This window comes from Pipistrellus hanaki (genome assembly GCF_964339955.1).
Source record: "Pipistrellus hanaki genome assembly, chromosome: 3".
Classification (NCBI taxonomy): domain Eukaryota; kingdom Metazoa; phylum Chordata; class Mammalia; order Chiroptera; family Vespertilionidae; genus Pipistrellus; species Pipistrellus hanaki.
The window spans coordinates 149,641,407-149,665,505 of NC_140505.1; the positions used below are offsets into that span (position 1 = coordinate 149,641,407).

General features: G+C 37.5%; 1 protein-coding gene across 12 annotated transcripts in view; it reads right to left on the reverse strand.

The window, feature by feature from the left end:
- Positions 1 to 24,099, reverse strand: part of PPHLN1 (periphilin 1) — a 99,271-nt gene that overhangs the window by 55,173 nt on the left and 19,999 nt on the right. For all 12 annotated transcript variants that reach the window (XM_084876679.1, XM_084876674.1, XM_084876683.1 and 9 more), the window contains 2 exons: positions 21,831 to 21,892; positions 6,412 to 6,623 (listed from right to left, as the gene is read on the reverse strand). In XM_084876679.1, coding sequence (XP_084732805.1) covers positions 6,412 to 6,623; positions 21,831 to 21,892 — 274 coding nt within the window. The remainder of the gene's footprint in view (positions 1 to 6,411; positions 6,624 to 21,830; positions 21,893 to 24,099) is intronic.

Consider the following 24,099-nt stretch of genomic DNA (forward strand, 5'->3'; position numbering starts at 1 on the left):
TTTCTAACTGACAGGATGCTACTCTTTAGCTATTACCTCAAATTCATCTCACACATGATCTTAGTAAGCACCACTAACTCCCTGCTTGAGAGCAGGACAAAAAAGCTCAACACATTTCTGCCTTTGCTGTGACTTGCTAAAGAAAATAAGTTCCAAATTAGGATAAAGGGAGGAAACCAGGAAAGAAAAATTCTGCATAGGGCAGTAAGGAAATCAAAATCCAAGCCAATATTTTGGTGAGTGAAAGAATAAATGGGAAGGAAGAAAATGAAGAGGAATTTCAAATACTGGTTCCATAGACCAGGTATAAAGTTCTTTCCATGAAGATGAAATCAAAGCTAAGAAGCAGATTATTATTCTAACAAACATTTAAAAGTTCTAAAAGAATTTACTATTTGGTGATTCTGAAATAATAGCTGATTTAAATATTAATAAAACAATATTTGATGACTCTTTAAAAATAAAAGCTATAAATTTGATATGATCTTTCAGAAATATGCTTTCTTTCTAATGTGTTATCTGGATGAAAGCTATGATAAAACTAACCAGACTCATACAATCTAATACAGTGTTGTTATTGATAATCCATGAAAGAACGAAGGACACTACTAGAAAAAAAATCATTAAAGATCATAAAATTATGGATTCTGACTTGCATATTATTAAATTCTTGGTACAGTGACTGACATATAGGGACAAAACACACTTCAGAATGAAAGTCTTTTCAATAACATTCATGGACATGGACAAAGTGTGGTGACTGCAAGGGATGTTTCTATCTCTCTCTCTCTCTCTCTCCCTTTTGCTCTGAAATCCAACAAAAATATATTAAAAAATAAAACAACGCTCAGTTGATTGGAGCATCAACCCATACAACAAAAGGTTGTTGGTTTGATTCCTGGTTGGGGCCTGCAAGGGAGACAACAGATCAATGTTTCTCTCTCACACTGATGTTTTTCTCTGGCTCTCTGAAGAAGTCCATAAGCATATCATCGGGTGAGGATTAAAAAAGAAAATAAGGGGAGGGTGGGCCCAAAGTCAGAACTAAAAAACAGACATGTTCAACCAAAGAACTGCTATGCATATATGTATAACCCATGGACACAGACAATAGGGTGGTAGAGGCCAGGGGTAGGAGCTAGAAGGGGTCAATCAATTGGGGGGGAGAAGAGACATAGGTAATACTTTCAACAATAAAGATTTAAAAAGAAAGAAAAACAGCCGAAACCGGTTTGGCTCAGTGGTAGAGCGTTGATCTGCAGACTGAAAGGTCCCAGGTTCGATTCCGGTCAGGGGCATGTACATTGGTTGCAGGCACATCCCTGGTAGGGGGTGTGCAAGAGGCAGCTGGTCGGTGTTTCTCTCTCATCAAAGTTTCTAGCTCTCTATCTCTCTCCCTTCCTCTCGTAAAAAATCAATAAAAATATTTTTTAAAATAAAAAATAATTTAAAAAATAAAGAAAAACAGACACAGATCAAAAAAAACAATAAATTTCCAAATCTTCCAGAGTAATGATATTTTAAAAATTCAACCTAAATGTCACATTGCCTAATTCATATATGAGCATCACTGATAAAGTTGACATTATAATCTATAGCAAATGTTTAGAATGAATTAACAAAGAGGCAATTTATAATCACTGACATAATCATCGGAGGAAAATGTTTAAAAAAAAAAAGGCAAGGCAATCTCTATGCCATTGTTTTGATAGAGGAAATGCTTTGTAACTTGAATTTCAATAAAGTAGTCTTCCATGAAATCCACAAGTGAAAGAAAGACAAGATTAGGAATCACAGTTGGTTGAATAGCAGCAAATATAATGCAGACAAATGGCTGAAGTCCACAGAGAGAGGTCTTTAAAGTTTCTGTATTAGGTCTTATCTTACACTACTCAACAAAATCATTAATGATTAATATAAAACACATAATGCATACTTCATTTGCAGATAAAACAAAGCTATTTATTTGCTGCTAATAATAGGATCACTAAATGAGATTTTTAAACCTCTATGGAAGAAAATTATAAGCCAAAGGTAATTAAATGAAATTTAACATAACTAGATCTTTTAATGTATTAACTACACACAAACAACTGCAGCAGAAAAAGTACAGCTGAAGAGCATTTTGTTTAAGAATAAAATATAGGAAAATGGTTTAGGTTTCAATTGTCTACAGTCTCAGTAAGGATCAGTAATGCAATGCGGTTGACAAAATAAAAGTTTACTTCTGGCATCAGAACTTGAAAGGAACAGAAAAAAAATCAGCACAGCAAAAGGTCCAAAAAGCATGCCAAATAAAAGGAACAGCTGAAAGAACTAAATATATTTATACCTGAAAAACAAAAATCAAGAAGATTATGATGGGACTCCTCAAATACATAAATGGTTACAATATTTTAAAAAAAATATTATCTTTATAGGTTTAAGATAAATAGCATTATATACATGTTAAAAGAAATTATTTTAATTGTTTTTATTAAAGTGAGCTATACAAAGATGGAAAGGCTAGATTGTGATACATTAAACATCACAGGAAGTACTTTACTCACTGGGTATAAGTGACTAAACTTAGTGATCTCTGGTGTATTACAATGCTATAATCCTAAACAAAAGATAAAAGTTAAGCTAGGAAAAGAATAGGATTCATTTGAAAAGGGGAAGTCAAATGGGAAAGTAAATATCCCAGAGAGCTGACGAATGGGAAGATGTTTGGTCAGATTAATTAGAATAAAAATAAACTTCAAGTAAAAATATTCAAGCCCGACTGGTGTGGCTTGGTGGTTGAGCATCAATCTATGAACCAAGAGGTCATGGTTCGATTCCGGTGGTCAGGGCACATGTCCAGGTTGCAGAATCGATCCCCAGTGGGGGAAGCTGCAGGAGCATGATGTCTCTCTCTCATTGATGTTTCTATCTGTCCATCCCTCTCCCTTCTCCTCTCTCTCTAAAAAGTCAATAAAAACATATTTTTAAAAAATATTCAAAACAGCCGAAACCGGTTTGGCTCAGTGGTAGAGCATTGGTCTGCGGACTGAAGGGTCCCAGGTTCGATCCCGGTCAAGGGCACGTACCAGGGTTGCGGGCACATCCCCAGTAGGGGGTGTGCAAGAGACAGCTGGTCGATGTTTCTCTCTCGTCGACATTTCTAACTCTCTATCCCTCTCTCTTCCTCTCTGTAAAAAATCAATAAAATATATATTTTTTTAAAAATATTCAAAACAATTTTAACTAGAACAGTCTCATAAACAAAGGAAAAGGAAATGAGGTTAACTAGGACAACCCACACTGGTGGCATGTAAATATGGATAACAAAAGGAACAAAAAATAATATGGTAGGCACAGCTCTGAACAGATTAGTCCAATTAAGTTATAAGCAGAGGTCTTATACATGAAGCACATCATAAAAACAATTTGACTTAGGAGGATAATCAGTCTAAAGCAGAACAAAGTTCCATAGGTTTAACCCAAAAAGCCAAGTAAAATAAATTTAATTAAATGCATGTGTGCACGTGTGTGTTCGTGTGCACATGTATAAGCTCAAAATGGGAAATAACTAGTTGAGATGAAAAAGGAGTAAAAATCATTCTGTGGCTTATAATTAAGCACATAACAGACATTAAATGCACAGAAGAATTATGAATAATTAGTCCTTAAATGGTTACCATGTGCCAGAGGTAGGTACTACAATTATATCAGTCAGTCTACTTCACAAGTTATATAAATTTCTAACCACAGTGCTAAACACCTGAAACTAATATAATATTGAATTTCAACTGTAACTGAAAAGCAATTTTTAATTAAAAAAAAACGGTTACTATGGCCAAACTAATAAGTGATTATTAAAATAAGTAAAATTACTCTGAAAAGTATGAATAAAAAGCAAAAAAAAAAAGTTAAAGAATTAGCAAAATGGTAAAATTAGCAAAATTATTTTTACCTGTTATTTATACAAACATTTTATATCCATGGCAAAACCTAGCTGGTTTAGCTCAGTGGATAGAGCAGCAGCCTGTGGACTGAAGGGTCCCAGGTTCAATTCCGGTCAAGGGCACATGCCCAGGTTGCAGGCTCAATCTCTAGTACAGGGTGTGCAGGAGGCAGGTGATCAAGGATTTTTTTTTTTTTTTTTTTTTTATTGATTTTGTACAGAGAGGAAGGGAGAGAGAAAGAGAGCTAGAAACATCGATGAGAGAGTCATCGATCAGCTGACTCCTGCACACCCCCCACCGGGGATATGCCCGCAACTAAGGTACATGTCCTTGACCGGAATCGAACCTGGGACCTTTCAGTCCCCAAGCCGACGCTCTATCCATTGAGCCAAACCAGTCTCAGCTGATCAAGGATTCTTATCATTGATGTTTCTCTCTCTATCTCCCTCTCCCTTTCTCTCTGAAATCAATAAAGATATATGAAAAAAATAGAATTTAAGGTAATTTAAAAATTAAAAATAAAATCTATGGCAAAATTATTTAATTAGAAAACTAAATTAATACAATATTGCTAATTAACCCAGTTTAAATGACTGATCATTGAAGGACACTGTTTCTCAGTCCTTTTTTTAAGAAAAGCAAGGTAAGGTGCTATCAATATTTGTTACAATTAGATTTAAAGCAAAAGTTGGTATCATAAATATGTAAATTAATCATTACTTTTCCCATTTACTGATCAAAACAAGATTTAATTATCTTTTTGACAGATGATCTTATGCTACTACTCTGAAAACCATTTACATAAAAGGAGCATAGAAAACCATTTAACAGTTCAGCCCAGCCATGGCCAGCATGCTCAATGGTTAGAGCATTAGCTAATCCACCAATAACTATCATAAATAACTATAAGCCGTCAAGTAAGAAGTTCAAGCCTCCATTTTATTCATGTTTTGTTTGAAAGGCTTCATAATCAGTTTCCCATGATACTTTCCTCCTCTTAATCAAATCATTAATAGATTTGAATTTAAGTCATATACATACAAAAACTATGTTCCTAGAAGGTATCTGGCTAATTTTGGATATTTCTGGCTGTGCGTGTGAGCAACTTTCAGATAGCTTTTCTCCTTCATGGAGAGAAGGGTGGTGGAAGTGAGGGAGAGAATATCAGACTGTGAACACTGAACTCCAGAACAAAACTGTTATCTGGAACTATTCTGAAAACATTTTAAGCACTCAGACATATGTAAGTGTATGACCATTCATACACATGTAGTTAAAAAAAAAATTTGGAAACCCTACTCTATCTAGCTCTGAAAATAGTAAAAAATTGATAAATGTTTCTTAAATACAAGAATCCAACAACAGCTCCAATGGAGACATTCTGATAACCTGAAGTGATTTTCCATCCATCTTAACACCCAGGAGACAGACTGTCAAACTAAAAATGTTATTATTTGAAAAAAACACATAATAGAAAAGGAGTTAAAAAGGAAAAAAAAATCCTAGACTTTTCTGATTTTTCAACTTATAATTCCTTATACCTAGTAGATACTTCTCCACTTACAGAAATCTGAAATGAAAGATAAGCCCAAATGTCATATTCTCCCATCCCCAGAGTGAGAATCTCTCTTATTTTGACCTGCTCCTGTTAGGTTAGCTTATTTATGACATCCTGATTCTTGTATCAATTATATTTTACATATGATATATTTACAAATTGATAAAGTTGTTATCAGTTGGGAGAAAATACATATACATATTCTAGTTCCTTGGTGACAGGGACAGCTTTCTATCTAACACAGTGCCTTGAATATAGAAGGCAACAGGAAAGTTTTTGTGAATGCAATTTTTTGTGAATGAGCAGGTAATAGAGTCTAGAAATATAATACAGGAAAATTTCATTTATCTATTCCCACACACACTACGCAACTCAGTCAGGATGACATTATTGCACAGAATGTTATGCTTGTCCAAATTTAAAGAAAACAAATTGAAGGTTGCAAAAGGTAGATTTAACTCTAAATTCTAGAAGGCTATACTTTATATTTAAAGAAAACCAATGGTATTTTTCATGAAAAATGTGCTGTCAGATATATAGAAATATTAGCTAGTGACAAAAGATTAAAGAGGTTGGAACAGCACAAAACTGCAGAAAATCAGGAGTGTATGACCTTCCAACATGCTTATAATGCTGAAGAAATAAAAGTAACTTGAAATGGTTCAGAAAATGAGTGCCTGTGTATGTGTTTGTATGGTGTTCATTAAACTATTCTTTCAATTTTTCTGTAAGTGAAATTTAAAAAAAATGTTTAATTAAAAATAAATAAATATAAATATAAATATAAATATAAATATATAAATATATATATATATATATATATATATATATATATATATAGCTTTTACAGCACCTCTAAGGCAATCTGTCTTAGTACTTTCTCATCAGTGTAAAAGAAAAAGGAAAAGTTTTTAAAACACATACTTCTATGTTGAGACTGATGGAAAGAGTAAGTTTTGCTTCTTTCTGGAGAGTAGCTTCTACTACTGACACTGGAGCCAGATCTGCTGTGTGGAGAATCCTTTCTGCCAACAGGTGATTCTCTTAAAAACGGAGTTTCTCTTTTATGAGGAGACCGGTCTCTCATGTAATGGGAAGTGTGGAAACTTTTTCTTCTAAAGCCATCTCTCATGTCCCTTTGAAAAGAAAAGAGGTTAATTATATCCTTTACCCCATATATCCACAGATGGCAAAAGCTCTGAATACCAGCTACTCTTCAAGTAATCTTGGTTCCCTTTTCTACCACCACCTAACTTCTTAAGTCAGCCCACAAAATGAAACTTTATCAGTGAAATATGTTTTAGAATGCATCATTTTTTCAGTTTGGGATAGAACCAGGTGGTAAATGTAAAAGTTACTTTATTCTAAGCAAGTACAGTAATTTCAAAATGTGAAAACAATACAGTCATATAGCTTCTACTTCTTTTTGCCATTAACAATAGACCATCCAGTTACCATATTCTCAGACACCTAAAGGAGGCCAAAGACTTCCCAAGTGAGATACTTCATGGCTTCTTATCGCCTTCCAAGTACAGTATATACTGATTTTCAAATGGTGAAATTTTGCCCCCACACAACAATTTGGCTATACTTACAATGATGTCTGTTATCACAATTAGAGAGGAAGGGCTACCACTGGTGGGTAGAGATCAAGGATATTACTAAACCCTACAATGCCCATTATAGCTCCCATACACATAACAATAAACTATCTCACCAAAAACGTTAATAATGATAAGGCTGAGAAACCCTGATATATGCTTATTAAATCTTTGTTTTCTAAATCTGTATTCTTATCTCTAAAAACCAACTTTTTATAATAACTTTTATTTTTACAAACTAGAGGTCCCTCAGCCCAGCCTGCACCCTCTCCAATCTGGGACTCCTCGAGGGATGTCCGACTGCCTGTTTAGACCCGGGCCTAAACAGGCAGTCGGACATTCCTCTCACAATCCAGGACTGCTGGCTCCCAACCATCTGCCTGTCTGCCTTCCTGATTTCCCCTAACCACTTCTGCCTGCCAGCCTGATCACCCCCTAACCACTACCCTGCCAGCCTGATTGTCTCTATCTGCCCTTCCCTGCAGGCATGGTCACCCCTAACTGCCCTCCCCTGCAGGCCTTGTTACCCCTAACTGCCCTCTCCTGCAGGCCTGGTCGCCCCCCAATTGCTCTCCCCTGCTGGCCTGGTCACCCTAACTGCCCTCCCATGCAGGCCTGGTCCCTCCCAACTGCCCTCTCTCACTGGTCTGATCACTCACAACTGCCCTCCCCTGCTGGCCTTATCACTCCCAATTGCCCTCCACTCCTGGACATCTTGTGGTGGCCAGCCCTCTTGTGTGTTGGAGTGATGGTCAATCTGCATATTATTCTTTTTTTAGATAGGATAGAGGCCTGGTGCATGAGTGGGGGCCAGCTAGTGTGCAGGAAGCTTGGCTTCCACCATTGCCGGGGAAACCGAAGCCTCCTGCTCGTTCCATGGCCGCAATCATCTTGGTTGGGTTAACTTGCATACTCACTCCTGATTGGCTGGTGGGCATGACTTGTGGGTCTAGTGGAGGTACAGTCAATTTACATATTACTCTTTTATTAGATAGGATTAAACTTCTTTATTAAGTAATATCATTAACTCAATGTAGGAAGCAAGCCTAACTAGCAAAACTTTATAAAATCAAAACTATCTTTAAAACACCAAGCAGCTTGGCCAGCATGCTTCAGAGGTTGAGCACCAACCTATGAACTAGGTCGTCACAGTTTGATTCCAAGTCAGGGAACATGCCCAGGTTGTGGGCTCCATCCCCAATGTGGGGCATGCAAGAGGCAGCTGATCAAAGACTCTCATCATTTATGTTTTTTTCTCTCTCTTCCTCTCTGAAATCAATTAAAAAATAATAAAATAAAGCAAATCAAAATTATTAAACTATTAAGTCTTGAGCTTCTATTTAAAAGAACACATGGAATCAGACAGGTTTTAACTGAAGATTTAGCAAATATACCTTCATATTAAAATTAAAAACTTTAGCCTTAGCTGATTTGGCTCAGTGCATAGAGCGTCAGCCTGTAGACTGAAGGGTCCCAGGTTCGATTCTGGGGAAGGGCTCGATCCCTAGTGGGGGACGTGCAACAGGCAGCTGATCACTGATTCTCATTATTGATGTTTCTGTCTCTCTCTATCTACCTCTCCCTTCCTCTCTGAAATCAATAAAAATATATTTTTAAAAATTAAAGAAATTTAGGAGAGAATCCAAGATGGCTGCTCGGGTAGGCAACTAGCCGCAGCCGCACACAACAATTTTAATAAAATACAACTAAAATATAAAATGGACATTACCCAGAACTACAGGAAAGTCGACTGACTGGAAATCCTACAACAAGAAGCAAGGAGAAAACCAGAAGGAAGCACGGAGGAGCTGTAAAAGCCTAAGGTACGGAGACACGCGGCGCACGCGAAGAGGACGGAGCCGGAGAGGAGGGAGGCCGAGTGCCTGGCGGGCGTTCCCTAGCGGAAAGGAGATAAACACTCCGACTGTGCTGGGCCCCCAACTGCTCTGAACCCCAGTTCTGGGCCAGACCCCGGGGACTCAGGCTCAGCCAGAGGGAGCTGGGCTGTAAGTCGGAACCCCGGGGTAGCGGAGAAAGGAGGTCCCGGAGGCGCGCACACTGCCCCCAGAGAAGGGACGGTAGGCTGTGCCGCGGGATTGCCCTGACAGGAAGGAGACTGGGGCTCCAGACTGCTGTGAACGCCACTTCCAACTCCACTTCCAACTGAACTGAACCCCAATACCGGGCTCATTGTGGGAGAGCATAGACTGTTTGGCAGCAGGCGAAAATCGAGGGCACCTTTCTCTCAGAGGCGCAGGCAGCGAGCACTGAAGGACCCGCATAGGGCGGGGCTGACGGAAGCCAAAGCTGCAGCTCCACCCTGAAACCCCGTCCCATCTGTAACTGCGAAATGCGACAACAAAATAGATCACAAACGAAAGAAATGGAGGACAAAAAGCGTCTGGATATAGAGTTCAAATCTACGCTTATAAGGTTTTTCAAGAATTTCCTAGAAAAGATGGATAAGGCCTATGAGGATATGAAAAGAGATCAACTAGAATTAATAAGGAGTCAACAAGAAATGATAAGGGATCAACAAGAAATAAAGAATACATTGTCTGAAATAAAAAATATTCTACAGAGTCCTAAAAACAGAAGGGAAGATCGCAAGAATCAAGTCAAAGATTTGGAACATAAAGAGCCAGAAGACACTCCTCCACAGAAGCTAGAAGGCAAGAGAATCCAGAAAATTGAAGATAATGTAAGAAACCTCTGGGACAACTTCAAGCGAACCAACATCAGAATTATGGGGGTTCCAGAAGATGAGAGAGAGCAAGATATCGAAAACATACTGAAAGAAATAGTGACAGAAAACTTCCCCCACCTGGTGAAAGAATATGACTTACAAGTCCAGGAAGTGCACAGAACTCCAAACAAAAGGAATCCAAAGAGGACCACACTGAGACACATCATTATTAAAATTCCAAGAGCAAAAGATAAAGAGAGAATATTAAAAGAAGCAAGAGCAAAGAAGGTAGTAACTTATAAAGGAGCACCTATACGATTGTCAGCTGACTTCTCAACAGAAACCATGCAGGCCAGAAGGGAATGGCAAGAAATATTCAAGGTGATGAATAGCAAGAACCTACAGCCAAAAATAAGCTACCCAGCAAAGCTATCATTCAGAATCGAAGGCCAGATAAAGAGCTTCACTAATGAAAAAAAGCTAAAGGAGTTCATCACCACCAAACCAGAATTATATGAATTGCTGAAGGGGGTTCTTTCAGAAGAGAAAATAAACAAAGATAAAAATTATGAACAACAAATACGTAATTATCAACAAGTGAATCTAAAAACCAAGGAAATTAAAAAAAATCTGATGAACAATATTAACTGTTGAATATAATAGAATCAGAGGTATGGAAGGGGAGTGAACTGACGATTCTTGGGGAAAAGGGGAGAGGGGGGCGTGGGAAGAGACTGAACATAAACTGTGCACCTATGGACGAGGACAATGGGGAGAGGGGAAAGGGCAGAGGGTGGAGTGGGAACCTGGTGGAGGAGAGCAATGGTGGGGGGGGGGGGAACATTTGTAATGATATGAAAAATAAAAACTTATTAAAAAAAAAAAAAAGATATGTAAAAGAATTTCAGCCCACAGCTAAAAAAAAAAAAAAAAAAAAAAATTAAAGAAATTTAAATTCAGAAGAATGCTAAAAGACAAAGCAATGGCATGAAATTGCCAATGCTAAAACTAATTTCAGCATATTGACTGGCACTCCCCAATATGTAAGTAGGTTGTTGTCATTATCTGATTAATATCCAAAATATATTGCCTTTATAGATACACTTAAGTTTCTCTGAGCAAAAAAAAATTAAAAACTCATTATTAATGAACTTGAACAAAATACTAAAATAAAGAAATTCTAATATATTCAAGCTTAATCACTAAACTACAGGAGTCACATCAACATTGGTGAGAGCCAGAGTGGCTGTACAGGTATCACACAGGTTTTAGGTACTGCACCAGGTGCTGGAAACCTAATGGTGAACCAAATGCATGTAGTCTCTCCCACCACAGGACTCCCGGGTTAGTTAAGAAAGGCTAATATTAAAAAATAAAAATAAAACATGTAAATACAATAAAGAGTGCATGCAGAGAAACTAACTGGTAACCTACTCAGTCCAGGCTAGAGACAGTGATAGCTTAGGTACAGCAGAGCAAAAAAGGAGTCACAAACTTTACATGTACAAGAAGACACCTTGGAAGATTCAATGGCACATGATAAATGTAATAAGTGTGACAGGAAATGTTAAGGTGCTTCCCAGAATTCTGGCGTTAATGGATTATTGAAATGAGAAAAGAAAACTATGAGAAGTAGGGGTGGCATGGGGGATTCCACATCTTAGATTCAAAAATGATAATTCAAAACCTCAAATAACCTCTTGGTAGGCACCTAGCGATATTGATGCAAAGACCCGAAGAGATTTTGGTTATAACAATCAATGTGTCCGTAGAAAAGTAGTATTTAAGCCTTGAGTATGGATGAAAACAAAGGCTAAAAAGAATAGAAGGTCCAGAATTTAAGGCTAGAAAACTACCACCTGTGAGAGAACTGGGCAGTCTGAAAATGAAAGATGGTCACAGAAACATGAAGGAAATGGGTGAGTTATGAAAAGAGCCCAGGGAAGAGTGCTCCAGGGGAGAAGAAAGGTCTTCTGAAATAAAATGAGCTCGTACTGTTAACTTTGAGAATACAGAAGAGCGGGCCCATATTGAGAGAAAAGACTGCCTGCTTTCTCTGGGGAGAAAAGGAAAGAAACTCTGAGTTACAGTTTCCTGGTCCTGACGCCAGATGGCAGTAAAATCACAATGGAATAAACAGTTCAGAACTATCCGTGGCCTGGATACACTTGGGAAAAACACGTCAGACTTTAATATTTCAGACCAAAGTAATGTCTCCTCCCCTTCACATCAACTTCCCCTATTGCCAATAGCATTAAGCAAAAACATCACAAGTGGGCCCATCTGGTTTGGCTCAGTGGACAGAGTGTCAACCCGAGGACTGAAGGGTAAAGCACCTCGGTTGCAGGCTCAGGGAGCATGCTGGAGGCAACCAACATTAATGTTTCTCTCTCTGCCTCACCCCATCCCTGCTACTAGCTCTAAAAATCAATGGAAAAATAACCTTGGGTGAAAATTTAAGCGCAAGCACGTGCGCGCACGCACACACACAAACACATCACAATTGGTATCCTCTAACATAAGTATCCTCTTTGATAAAGTGGCAATATTAGCCATCATTTATACATGTGTGTGTGTGTGTGTGTGTACATATATTTTTTACATCTATACCTACATTCCAATATATGAAAAGAACTATGAAGAGCTACCCTGACTCTGAAGAAGCTTAGTATTAGACTGGGAAAATGGGACCTAAATGTTCCAGAGGGCTAGTACTGTAATTCAGAAGAAAAATGTATATTATATGGAAAACCAGTAAGTTTTTAAAACTTCAAAGCACCATTGGAGACTAAGAAGATCACAGAATAAGTATTTACTGAGACAGAGAAAACCACAGAGAAAGTTACAGCCAAGGCAAGGGACTCAGAGTTCTACAGATACCAGTAAACGGAGACTCACACCGAGCAGTTTATAAAACTAATCTCTATGCTAACAGTAAGCATCTCTTGAGTAGCAGAGCTTCAAATCCTGTCATACAAACAAAGGAGAAACAAAATCATGAAAACCTTACAGGAAGCAATGAAAATGAAAGGGATTCATGGACAATGATGCAAATAACTAAACATAATACATCAAGAAGCAATAAGGAGACAGATGACATTGATGATATTTTTGCTTTAATGGGAGTTTAGATACTCCTCTGAGACTTTTAAGTGATTAGCAAACTTGTCCAGTGTTCTGGGGTTTTAAGTGGAACTTCTGAGATCCGGAAAGATCTGAAAGCACCACTTGGACTCGAGATTTACTGCAACCTTGATAGCAGTTCATTTCAGTTCAATAAACATTTATAGTAAAAATAAATAAATAAATAAATAAAGATGAAATTTAGATAAACATTGTTTCAAGCCTGAAATATACTAACCACATTTGAAAAGTAAAGAATCATAGGCAAAATTATAGTATTTTTTACTTAACCCAACTTATTCAAAACATTATCAACATGTAATCAATATTAAAATTTTGGTGAGATATTTAATATTCTCTTATTTTTTTTAATCCTTACCCAAAAATATGTTTTACTGATTTGAGAGAGATGGGAAGAAGGATAGACAAAGGAAGAGAAACATTGATGTGAGGGAAACAGCAATAGGATACCTCTTGTATGTGCCCCAACCTGGGATCAAACCCGCACGTGCCCTCACGGGAAATCCAGAGTCAAATTTGTGCCCTTTTGGTATATGGGACAATGCTCCAACCAACTGAGCTACACTGTCCAGGCTATATTCTCTTTTTCATTACAAAACTTGAAAATTTGTGTATTTTATACTTACATCTGTGTGAACTGCCATATTTCAAGTGCTCACTAGGCACATTCAGTTAGGTGGTGGAAAATGTATTCCAAGCTTCAAGTAAAAGCAGAGCAGAATTAAAGGATATTATGCAAACAAGAACAGAGTAGTCAGGACAGTAAAAAATATTTAAAGGCAGTGACTAAAAAGCATAGGAAGGAAATTATTAACAGGGAAAAGAGAGTATTATCAAATACTGCAGAAGCTGAAAGAGATCTCTGCATTTAAGACCTAGGAGTCATTTGTCCAATGAGTGAGTTGTCCAGTGAAGCTTTGGAAATCAAAGCACATTAGAAAAAATTAAGATTTTTTTTTTTAAGCCATTACTTTTCTGTCAATAAAATTTGACAGAGGGAAGAAGAGAGAGAATTGGGACAATATTTTGAGGGAAGGAACTTATTTGATCACATCTGAAAATGGAGAAAAAGGGTTAATTTTCTGTAGAAGGAAAAACTCATAATTTAAGAGACAAGAATGTTACTGATAAGAAGCCAAAAATCAACAGGAGAAAATGAGACAAACAGAAGAGAATGGCACTGAAGGAAAGAAGAGAAGAAAATGAAAAGGATAAAGAGGAAAATTCTTATTTCCAGAAGAAAAATATGAGAAATCTCATCTCAGAGGGCTTTATCTCAGTAAAGTAATTCTAGAAGTCATCAATAGGAGGTAAACAAAGTAAGAATGTGAAACAAAGAAGCTTGAGGCAGAGTAGAAAGTTTTGATCTTTACCCTTTGAGGGAAAGTACTAATTAAAGCACTGTTTCTCAAAATGCAGTCTCTAGGCTTGCATCAGCATTACCTGAAGGAGATAGAAATGCCCATTAAGGGGCATTGAATCACACCTACTGAATCAGAATTTCTGTGAGACCAGGATTCTGGGCTTTAACAAGACCGTCCAGGTGATTTTTATGCACAGAAAATTGATAAGGTTCTCCAAATAGAGAATCTCACTAACATGTAAGCACTGTATATAAGGATATTGCTAAGTCAGTGGTCGGCAAACTCATTAGTCAACAGAGCCAAATATCAACAGTATAATGATTGAAATTTCTTTGAGAGCCAAATTTTTTAAACTTAAACTATATAGGTAGGTACACTGTTATTAACTTAATTAGGGTATTCCTAAGCTGGCCTTTGCTAAAAACTCAAGGGGCCAAAGAGTGTATGTGGCTCGCGAGCCACAGTTTGCCGACCACTGCACTAAGTCAAAAGCAGAAACTAAGAGCCCATGAAAGAGGCTAGGATCTGACCATGCCTGCAGATAGCTAAAGATAAGAACTGAAAAACATAAGACCAGTCCCAACCTAGTGTTAAAGGTTATCATCAAATCTGAATAGAAAAGAATGGAGGGGAAGACGGTGAGCCAGAAATTATAATCATCAAGGAAGAAGGAATGGGATCCTGGAAATTTATCAGTGAGTACAAAGAGGAGGACAGGGTGGTATAAATGGGGATATGTGGCAATCAGTAGTCTGAAGATATAACATTTTTGACTGTACAACTGATGGGATACAAAGGTGCAGCCAAGAAATACAAAAGTGATAACGTTAAGAGTACAATTCAAACTGAACACAAAAGGAGTTACAGAAAAAATAGCTGACTATGAGAATGTTGACAGTATTACCTTCAAGATACTGTAACCTGAGGCAACTACTGAAGGCAAACTTATTGACATAAAAGACGAAAGTGAGCCCTAGCCAGTTTGGTTCAATGGATAGAGCCTGAGGACTGAAGGGTCCCGGATTCAATTCCAGTTAAGGGCATGTACCTCAGTTACAGGGCACCTGTGGGAGGCAACCAATTTATGTCTCTCTCTCACATCGATGTTTCTTTCTCTTTGGCTCTCCTACCTCATTTCCACTTTCACTAAAAATCAATGGAGTCCTAGCCAGTTTGGCTCAATGGATAGAGCATCGGCCTATGGACTGAAGGATCCCAGGTTTAATTCTGATCAAGGGCACATGCCCACATTGTGGGCTCAATCCCCAGCGGGGGACATGAAGGAGGCAGCCAATCAATGATTCTCTCAGATCACTGAAGTTTCAATCTCTCTCTCCTGTCCTCTCTGAAATCAATAAAAATCTATTTTAAAAATGGTATGTAGAGGAAGCAAGTTACTATAAAATAAATATATTTTTTAAAATAATAATGATAGCCGAAGCCGGTTTGGCTCAGTGGTAGAGCGTCGGTCTGCAGACTGAAGGGTCCCAGGTTCGATTCCGGTCAGGGGCATGTACTTTGGTTGCGGGCACATCCCCGGCGGGGGAGGGGGGGGGTGTGTGCAGGAGGCGGCTGGTCGGTGTTTCTCTCTCATCGATGTTTCTAGCTCTCTAATCTCTCCCTTCATCTCTGTAAAAAATCAATAAAAAAATATATTAAAAATAATAATAATAATAATAATAATGATAAAAACTAATAAAACTCAATGGAAAAATATTCTCAGGCGAGGATTAACAAAAAACAAAAAAACAAAAAAAGACTGTGACCAAAAGAATGAAATATGCCAAAGGAAGAGAGACAAACAAAATTCTTCACATTAAAGGAACTCTCAGAGATATTTCACAATTTAAAGGCAAAGATAAATGTTGGAAACTGATCCAACCTTAGAATGCAGTATGACGATTCACCAAGGCATAAAAAAGATGTTATACAGTGAGATGGCACCACTCTAATAAGCTTTGTACAAAAAAATAAAACTCTTTAACTCTCATTGTTTCTAATGAGTATTTATATTTATCATTTTTTAATTCCCTATACATTTCTAACTGATAATGTTTGTTTTGACAAAAAATTGTAAAAGTCACAAATGTAATTTTTCCCATTGACTATTAATATTGCTTTGTGAGAATAATGATCACCTATAGGGAGGAGGAGGAAAGTAATTGAGCAGGGGTATAAAGAAGCTTCTGGATACAAGTAATATTCTATTTCTTAACAAAATTATGGTTACACTTCTGGTAATTCATGAAGCTGTACTCCTTGATGTGTAATTTATGTATGTTTATTAAAAAGAAAAGTACCTATTTCTTCTAAAAATGTGATTTAGAAAAAATATCGTTCCTTATTTAACATGACCTGAAAGGATTTTTTAAAGAAAATGAACAGAACTTTTAATCTTTGAGGAAATAATTTTGACTAATATTTATTTTACGAAAACACAAACTGTGAGACCAACTATTGTCAGAAAATCTTTAGTACATTTTAATGATTTCTTTTGAGCGTACAAATAGCATAAGATTCATGACAAGCCCAAAAGAAATCAGCCTTGTCAATTTCAGCTACCATCATCTGGTGTCAGCTTCCCAGAGGATCACTAAGAAATCAGTGCAACCTGATCAGGATCCTACAATTCAGGATAATCTGTCTGCAAAGGCAAATCTTCCAAGAAATCATCCAACTTCCTATATTTTTACTATTTTTTTTCCATTATTCAGAAAATGCTATCTTAACACAGCAACTCTCAACCTTCAACATCACTTCCAAGTATTATGATTCTTTTTGCCTACTCTCTAGGAAAAGTCGGTGAACAGCTTCACAGCTTTTTATAAATAAAACATTTTACACTGAGACTACTGCAAAATTCCATTTACACAAGAAAACCTACAGATAAAGTCTTCAAACTATGTTTTTAGCTATGTTGAAAATGAGGATGAATGTATGATATAATGGGTTCAATACAATTAATTATCAGGCAAATCAAAAAGAGGAATGCTGACTATATGATTTCTTTAAAGCCATATTTAACTGAACTACAATAATACTTTTATTGTTAAAAAAAAACAAAAAAAAACAATGAGTTGGGACAGGCTCTTTAGCTGTGTCACAAATATTTCAGCCATAATGCTGAACACACGCAAGAGGTAAAGTTACCTGGAGAATGGAATATGGGAAGAACTAGTGCCCTAAAATGCACCATTCCTCAGAATGTAGTCTTGAAACTATCTGCACTATATTTACCTTGAATGTTGGTTGCAAAAGCCAATTTATAAAGCTCAGAATTCTCACCTATTAATATGCATCCCCTCAAGGTAATTCCATCCCATCAGTCAAACCCGACAAATTGTGATGGACCCCTAAGTTTAAGCAGATGTACGTTTACCAGTTAAGAGTAAAGGAGGAGGCAGGGATGTAAGAGGAGAGAAGAAAGGGGAGAAAGACATCATTTCACTTCTTATCTGGAACTTCATTTTTCTTTCCTTCCCACATCCAACACAAATATTCCACACAAAATACTGACTACTTCATTTTTCTAGTCAACATGAACTTCAAAAAGGAATTAAGATTGTGGGAATCATTTGAAAAAAGCAGCTATTAGTGAAAAGTTAAGAATAAATATAAACCTCATGTATCTTCTTTTACATGTGGAAATTTTAGAACCAGGATGCTGTGACTTAAGTGAAGGAAGTTCCCACATTACCTTTTATTCTACACTACCCACAAAAACAAATGTCTTGCAACAGAGTTGTGATTAGAAGTTTGATGACCAAGTCCAGAGCCCTTTCCACAAAACCACATCTTTACACTTAAAAGTATTCTAGGCATGAGATATGGACTAAGAGATCCCCCAGCTAGAATAGAGATCTTACCTCTAACACATGAAACATCGAGTACTGTTACAGAGATAAGATAAACTTAAATTGCTATAACAAAAATACCCACAAGTGCAGGGTTCAGTCACTACACAAAAGAAGTTTAGCTACCATCCAACAGTCTAGGGCAGGCATGCCAGGGTGAGAGACTCCACTCCATGCAATCATCCAGAAACCCAGGCTAACCACTCTACTTCAACATTTACCCGTGGCTTTCAAGGCCACAGGTCTGCTGTCATTCCATTCCAGAACCCACCCAGCAACATGGGAAAAGGTAAATGTGCGTGTTAGAACACATACAGAAGCAGAACTCCTGTTTACATTTTACTGGAGGTAAATTAATCCTATGGCCACATATAGATGGAAGGAAGTCTGTAAAATATAGTTCACCTATATGACTAGGATGTGTGGAGAAACATTGACTGGTTACCTAACGCACACACCCCAACTGGGGACCAAATCTGCAACCTGAGAATGTGCCCTAACCTGGAATTGAACCCACAACCCTTCAGTGCCTGGGATGATGCTCTAACCACTAAGAAACACCAGATGGGCGCTACCACAGTTTTTTGTTTATTTCCATTTTCATGAAATAACTTTTTCCCTTCCTTTACTTTCAGTCTGTGTGTGTATGTCTTTCCATCTGAAGAAAGTCCCTTACAGATAGCTTTATGTAAGGGTCTTTTTCTTTTTAACCATTCAGCCACCATATGTTTTGATTGGAACATTTAATACATTTATTTGCATTTAAAGTAATTGTTGAGCCGAAACCGGTTTGGCTCAGTGGATAGAGCGTCGGCTTGGGGACTGAAGGGCCCCGGGTTCGATTCCGGTCAAGGGCATGTACCTTGGTTGCGGGCACATCCCCAGCAGTAGGTGTGCAAGAGGCAGCTGATCGATGACTCTCTCTCATCGATGTTTCTAACTCACTATCTCTCTCCCTTCCTCTCTGTACAAAATCAATAAAATATATTTAAAAAATAAAAAATAAAAAATAAAAATAAAGTAATTGTTGATAGCTATGCATTTAATACCATTATTCATATAATTTACTTTATCCTTTCCTAAGGATATATTTTATTGATTTTGAGAGGGAGAAACATTGATGTGAAAGAAACACCAATAGGTTGCCTCCCATATACACCCCAACCAGGATCAATCCCACAACCTAAGTAGGAGCCCTAATCAGAAATCAAACCCACAACCTTTTGGTGTGCAGGACGATGCTCCAACTAACCAAACCACCTAGCCAAGGCCTTTATATTTTTTTCTTTTTCTTCTTCCTTCTTAAAGATTGTTTACTGCTTCTTATAATACTGGTGATGAATTCCTTTAGCTTTTTCCTTTTCTTTGTCTGGGAAGATCTTTATCTGACCTTCAATTCTAAATAAGAGTTTTGCTGAGCGAAGTAATCTTGGTTGTAGGTCCTTTGCTTTTCATCACTTTAAATATTTCATGCCTATACCTTCTGTCCTGTTAGGTTTCGATTGAGAAATCAGCCGACAGTCTTATGGGAGCTCCCTTGCAGGTTACATAATACTTTCCTCTTGCTGCTTCTAAGATTCTCTTTGTCTTTAACCTTTAGCATTTTAATTATGATGTGTCTTAGTCTGACTCTTTGGATTCATCTTGTTTTTATTTGAGACTCTGTGTACTTCCTGGACTTGTGTCTCTTTCCTTCAGCAGGTTAGAGACGTTTTCCAACATCATTTTTTCAAATACATTTTCAATTCCTTGCTCTCGCTCTTCTCCTCCAGCACCCACATGACACAAATGGTGGTATGCTTGAAGTTGTCCCAGAGGGTGCTTATACTATACTCTTTTTTTTTTCATTATTCTTTTTTCTTTTTGCTGTTCTGACTGGGTGTTTCCTGCTTCCTTCTTTCCAAATCTCTATCTTCTGCTTCATCTACTCTACTGTTGATTCTTTATAATGTGTTCTTCATTTCAGTTACTATATTCTTCATTTCTGACTGGTTCTTTTTTTATATTTCCCATCTCCATTTTTATGTTTCCTATCTCTTTGCTGGAAGTTCTAAGTTCTTCTATTTTTTCCCCTAAGTTCATTGTAAATCCTTATAACCAGTGTTTTGAACTCTGAATCCAGTAGATTACTCGATTCCATTTTGTTTAGTATTTTTTTCTAGAGTTTTGTTCTGTTCTTTCATTTGGGACATTTCTTTGTATTTGTTTCTATGTTTTAGGTAGAGTTGCTAGGTCTCCCAGTCTTGGTACAGTGAGTAGTAGATGTCCTATAGGCACAGCCTCCCAAACTGGACGCTCCAAGTGTACTTCCCTTCTACACCCACCACCCGTTTGGGTTGTGTGTATCTTCCTGTTGTAGTTGAGCCTTGATTGTTGTTGGCACATCAATGGGAGGGTTTTATCCCCAGGCCAATTGGCTGTGAGGACTGGCTATAACTACAGAAGAGGAGCTGCTGTGCTAGACCCAACTCCACAGAGCAAAATCCACTTCAATGGGGCTCTGGTGTCCAATGAGTTCATCCTTTATATCATGACATAAAGTGGTGCTCTGGTGTGGCCTGAAGCTATCTGGGGGTGCACTGGTTCTGGGGCCTCCGGGAAAGTGCAGGTCAAGATCAGCCGCCACGTGTGCCCTGCCTAGGGTCACCCACTATGAGTAACAGAGCAATCTGCAAATGACTGCTGCTTGTGCTAGGCTTGGGGGTACCCAGGAACCAAGGCCAGCTGCTGCTTATGCTGGTCCTGGGACCACTTAGTAAGAGATAGTGTGCACACAAAGGCCAAATGTTGCTGGTTTGAGGTATGTGAATCTTTGAAAGATTTTAGGAAAGTCTATAACATTAGCCTTGACAGGCCATTTGTATGGAAAAGCCACTGAAAACAACTTGGGTGGGCCTAAAATTGTTGGAAGTTCTAAGTTCTGGAAACGACTTGGTGTGGGACAGGATATCAGGGAATCACCAGGACAGGGTGAACAGTGATAGCCAAATTGATGGAGACTCAGATATCTCACCCACCTGCCAGCCTATAGGGAGAGGGCTCAGCAAAAGAACAATGGCCTCTGCCAGCACGTCTGTCTGAGAGGAAAGCTGCCCCTCCAGCCCTCATTCTGAAGCCACAAAATTTAATTCCTCATATGTCCCTGGCAACTTTCTTGCTGATGCCTTAGCATTAGAGCTCACTTATAGCAAGAGAATCCAAGCACAGGCCTTAAGAAAAACGCCTGGGACTCCAGCAGCTCTATGCCTCACTCAACGACAATCCCCAATGGTTTTCACAGCTAGAAGTTATAGGGCCTTATTTTCTAGGCACTGGAACTCTGACGGGTGAAGCCTGGTATGGGACAGAACCCCTTGCTCCTTAGTGGGAGCCTCTGAAGCCCAGATAACCCTTTCGATTTTTAACCACCACATGTGGCATGGAACCAGCCGATTCTGTGTCTCTGTTCCTAATACCAGTCTCAATTTGGCTTCTTCTTTTTGTCTATAGTTATAGGTCTTTTGTTCAACTAGATAGATTTCAGGCGATTCTGAATGATGCTTGTCTGTAGTTTACTTGTAATTTTGATGTGGCTGTGGAAGGATACAAGTACCTCATTTATCTACTCTGCCATCTTGAGCAGAAGCCCCCTTGAGGTTAGATATCTCATGAGTCAAGTATCAAAGTAGTTATGTTATTAATTTCATCTTTTTACCTGTATTCAGGCTGACGACTTCCAGAATGATCATCTCTTGTCCACTTATAGTTAGATTCATCCTGTAAAATAAAAAGTTAGATATCTATTTGTGTTATTTTGGTCACGTAGACTATATCTAACAGAAATACTAAGACCAAAATAATATGAAAACAAAAACACCTTTCTAAATTTCTGGGGCTAAAAAGCATAAAATGAAAAATATACAAATCATCCATTTCAACAACTAAACTAGTAATACACTGAGATTTGTGGTACCATTTATCTCTATAAAAATGCTTAACTATTTCTCTGGTATGCCCTAACAGTCTTATTGCCAAGGACATATATGCCAACATAACAACAGCTAAGGGCTGTTCAAGAACAAATGCTCAATTTAAATTTAATTAAGCAGCTGTTTCTCGGCCTTTCATTTTATTCGTATGTCAAGTTCTCTCATCAATTTTCAGGCTCAATAAAGAATTTAGTACTTTCCCACTTTTCTCATTCAAGTTTCCATTCCTCATCTTACCTCCTATTAAATTTGGAAACAAGAAACCACCCTTGATGATAAGCTAAGTTAGAACAAAATGTGGCACTAAGTTTGAAATTAATCAAAGAAAGCAAATACATTTTGCCCTCTAAGATAGACACATTTGAAAAGGTTCATAAAAAAAAGAAACACATAATAATCCACATCCAATTAACTTAAAATTATACACAGAACAATACATTTGAATTAGTACTTACAATCGGAAACAATGATTCAGCTAAATACTATTTTCATTTCCACCACAGACTCTGCTCTTATATAAATAAAGTCTATTCACATTTTCATTCACAACATTAAATATAAACAAAAGAAAAAACTCAACAGCTATAATTAAATATTGGATCATCAAGTAAGTAGTTTGCATTATATAACTGAAGTCTAGAAAAGAATCTGTCATTAAAGTCCTAAGAATCTCAAGTGGGCTTGTTTGAAGAAAATCTAAAGAGGAAATGTTGTATACAATATAAACACTATAACAATAATAGAAAAATTATTGTTGAGACACTATTACGCTAGAAGGTATTAGAAAAAAAATCATGTTCGTGAGGATTCAAATACAAATTGGTCCATTGAATCCAAAATTCCCTCTCTACAGTAGCAAATGGCCATAGGCTTTTCACAAGAGGGTTCACAACTTTATGCAAAGACCAAATTGTTTCTTCCTGAGGCTACCTGGAATAACAGCTCTGATAGCAAAATCCAGTATTTCTAAGATAGGATAATGCATATTTACTTTTGCAAAATGGAATCCCTCTTCCTAAAGGAACAACATGACATGTTAAACAAAATAAAAATTCTATGAGAAGGAAACCCTAACGCTCCAAACTTTCAAAACAAATGTAGGAAAACACTGAATAGTCTCATTACCACTACAGAATTGTCAGCGCAACCATGACATGGCAGTGAGAGAACTGGACTCTCACACATATACCCACCCTAGATAAGTCACCTACCTCCATTTCTTCAAGTGTAAAGTATGGAAACTAATTCCAACAGCAAATGTGAGGTCAATTTTTATCATAAGAAAAGCTTGAATAGGTACTGTCAGCTACAATATTATACAATAGGGAAGGGGGGAAAATAAACAATGTAGGAAAATGGTCTAGTAGAGGAAACATGCAAGCTACATTAAAGGATTGCATCAAGGAATATTTTCCATCAAGTTCAATGAGAAGTTACTGCAACATTAAATACATAGTTTTACATTATTAAAGATGATCACAAAAAAACATTTAACAGTAATCTTAATACTAATGGTACCAGCCAATGTTTTAAAAGTGCTTACTATGGAAAAAGTGATGTTTTGAGTGCTTTCTAATCTAAGTTAGTAAGTAGATTTTAATAATAACTATAGCAAAAATGAAACAGAGACTCAACCTTAACCCAACCTCACCCATAGCATTTCATCATGCTAAAAATAAGCTAAGTAATTATAAGTGGGCACATTTGTAAGAGATGGTAACCACTTGGTCATCACATACTGAGTACCAAGGGAACAGATTACCTTTAACTATTTCTGCAAATCCCTGATGATGTGGGCTAGTTGGAATTAATGCAATTCAGATATAGCTCTCCAGAGTGCTTACCTACTTTGTCCAGCACCCCAAGATTCTTCACTACCAGTTCCCATTTGACAGCTCCAGCAGGCAATTCAACAGAGCATCAAGTAGGAAGTACTTATTCAACTGCTTTCATGATGGCAAGTCACATAAATTTTAAAAATTACATGCCTTTTAA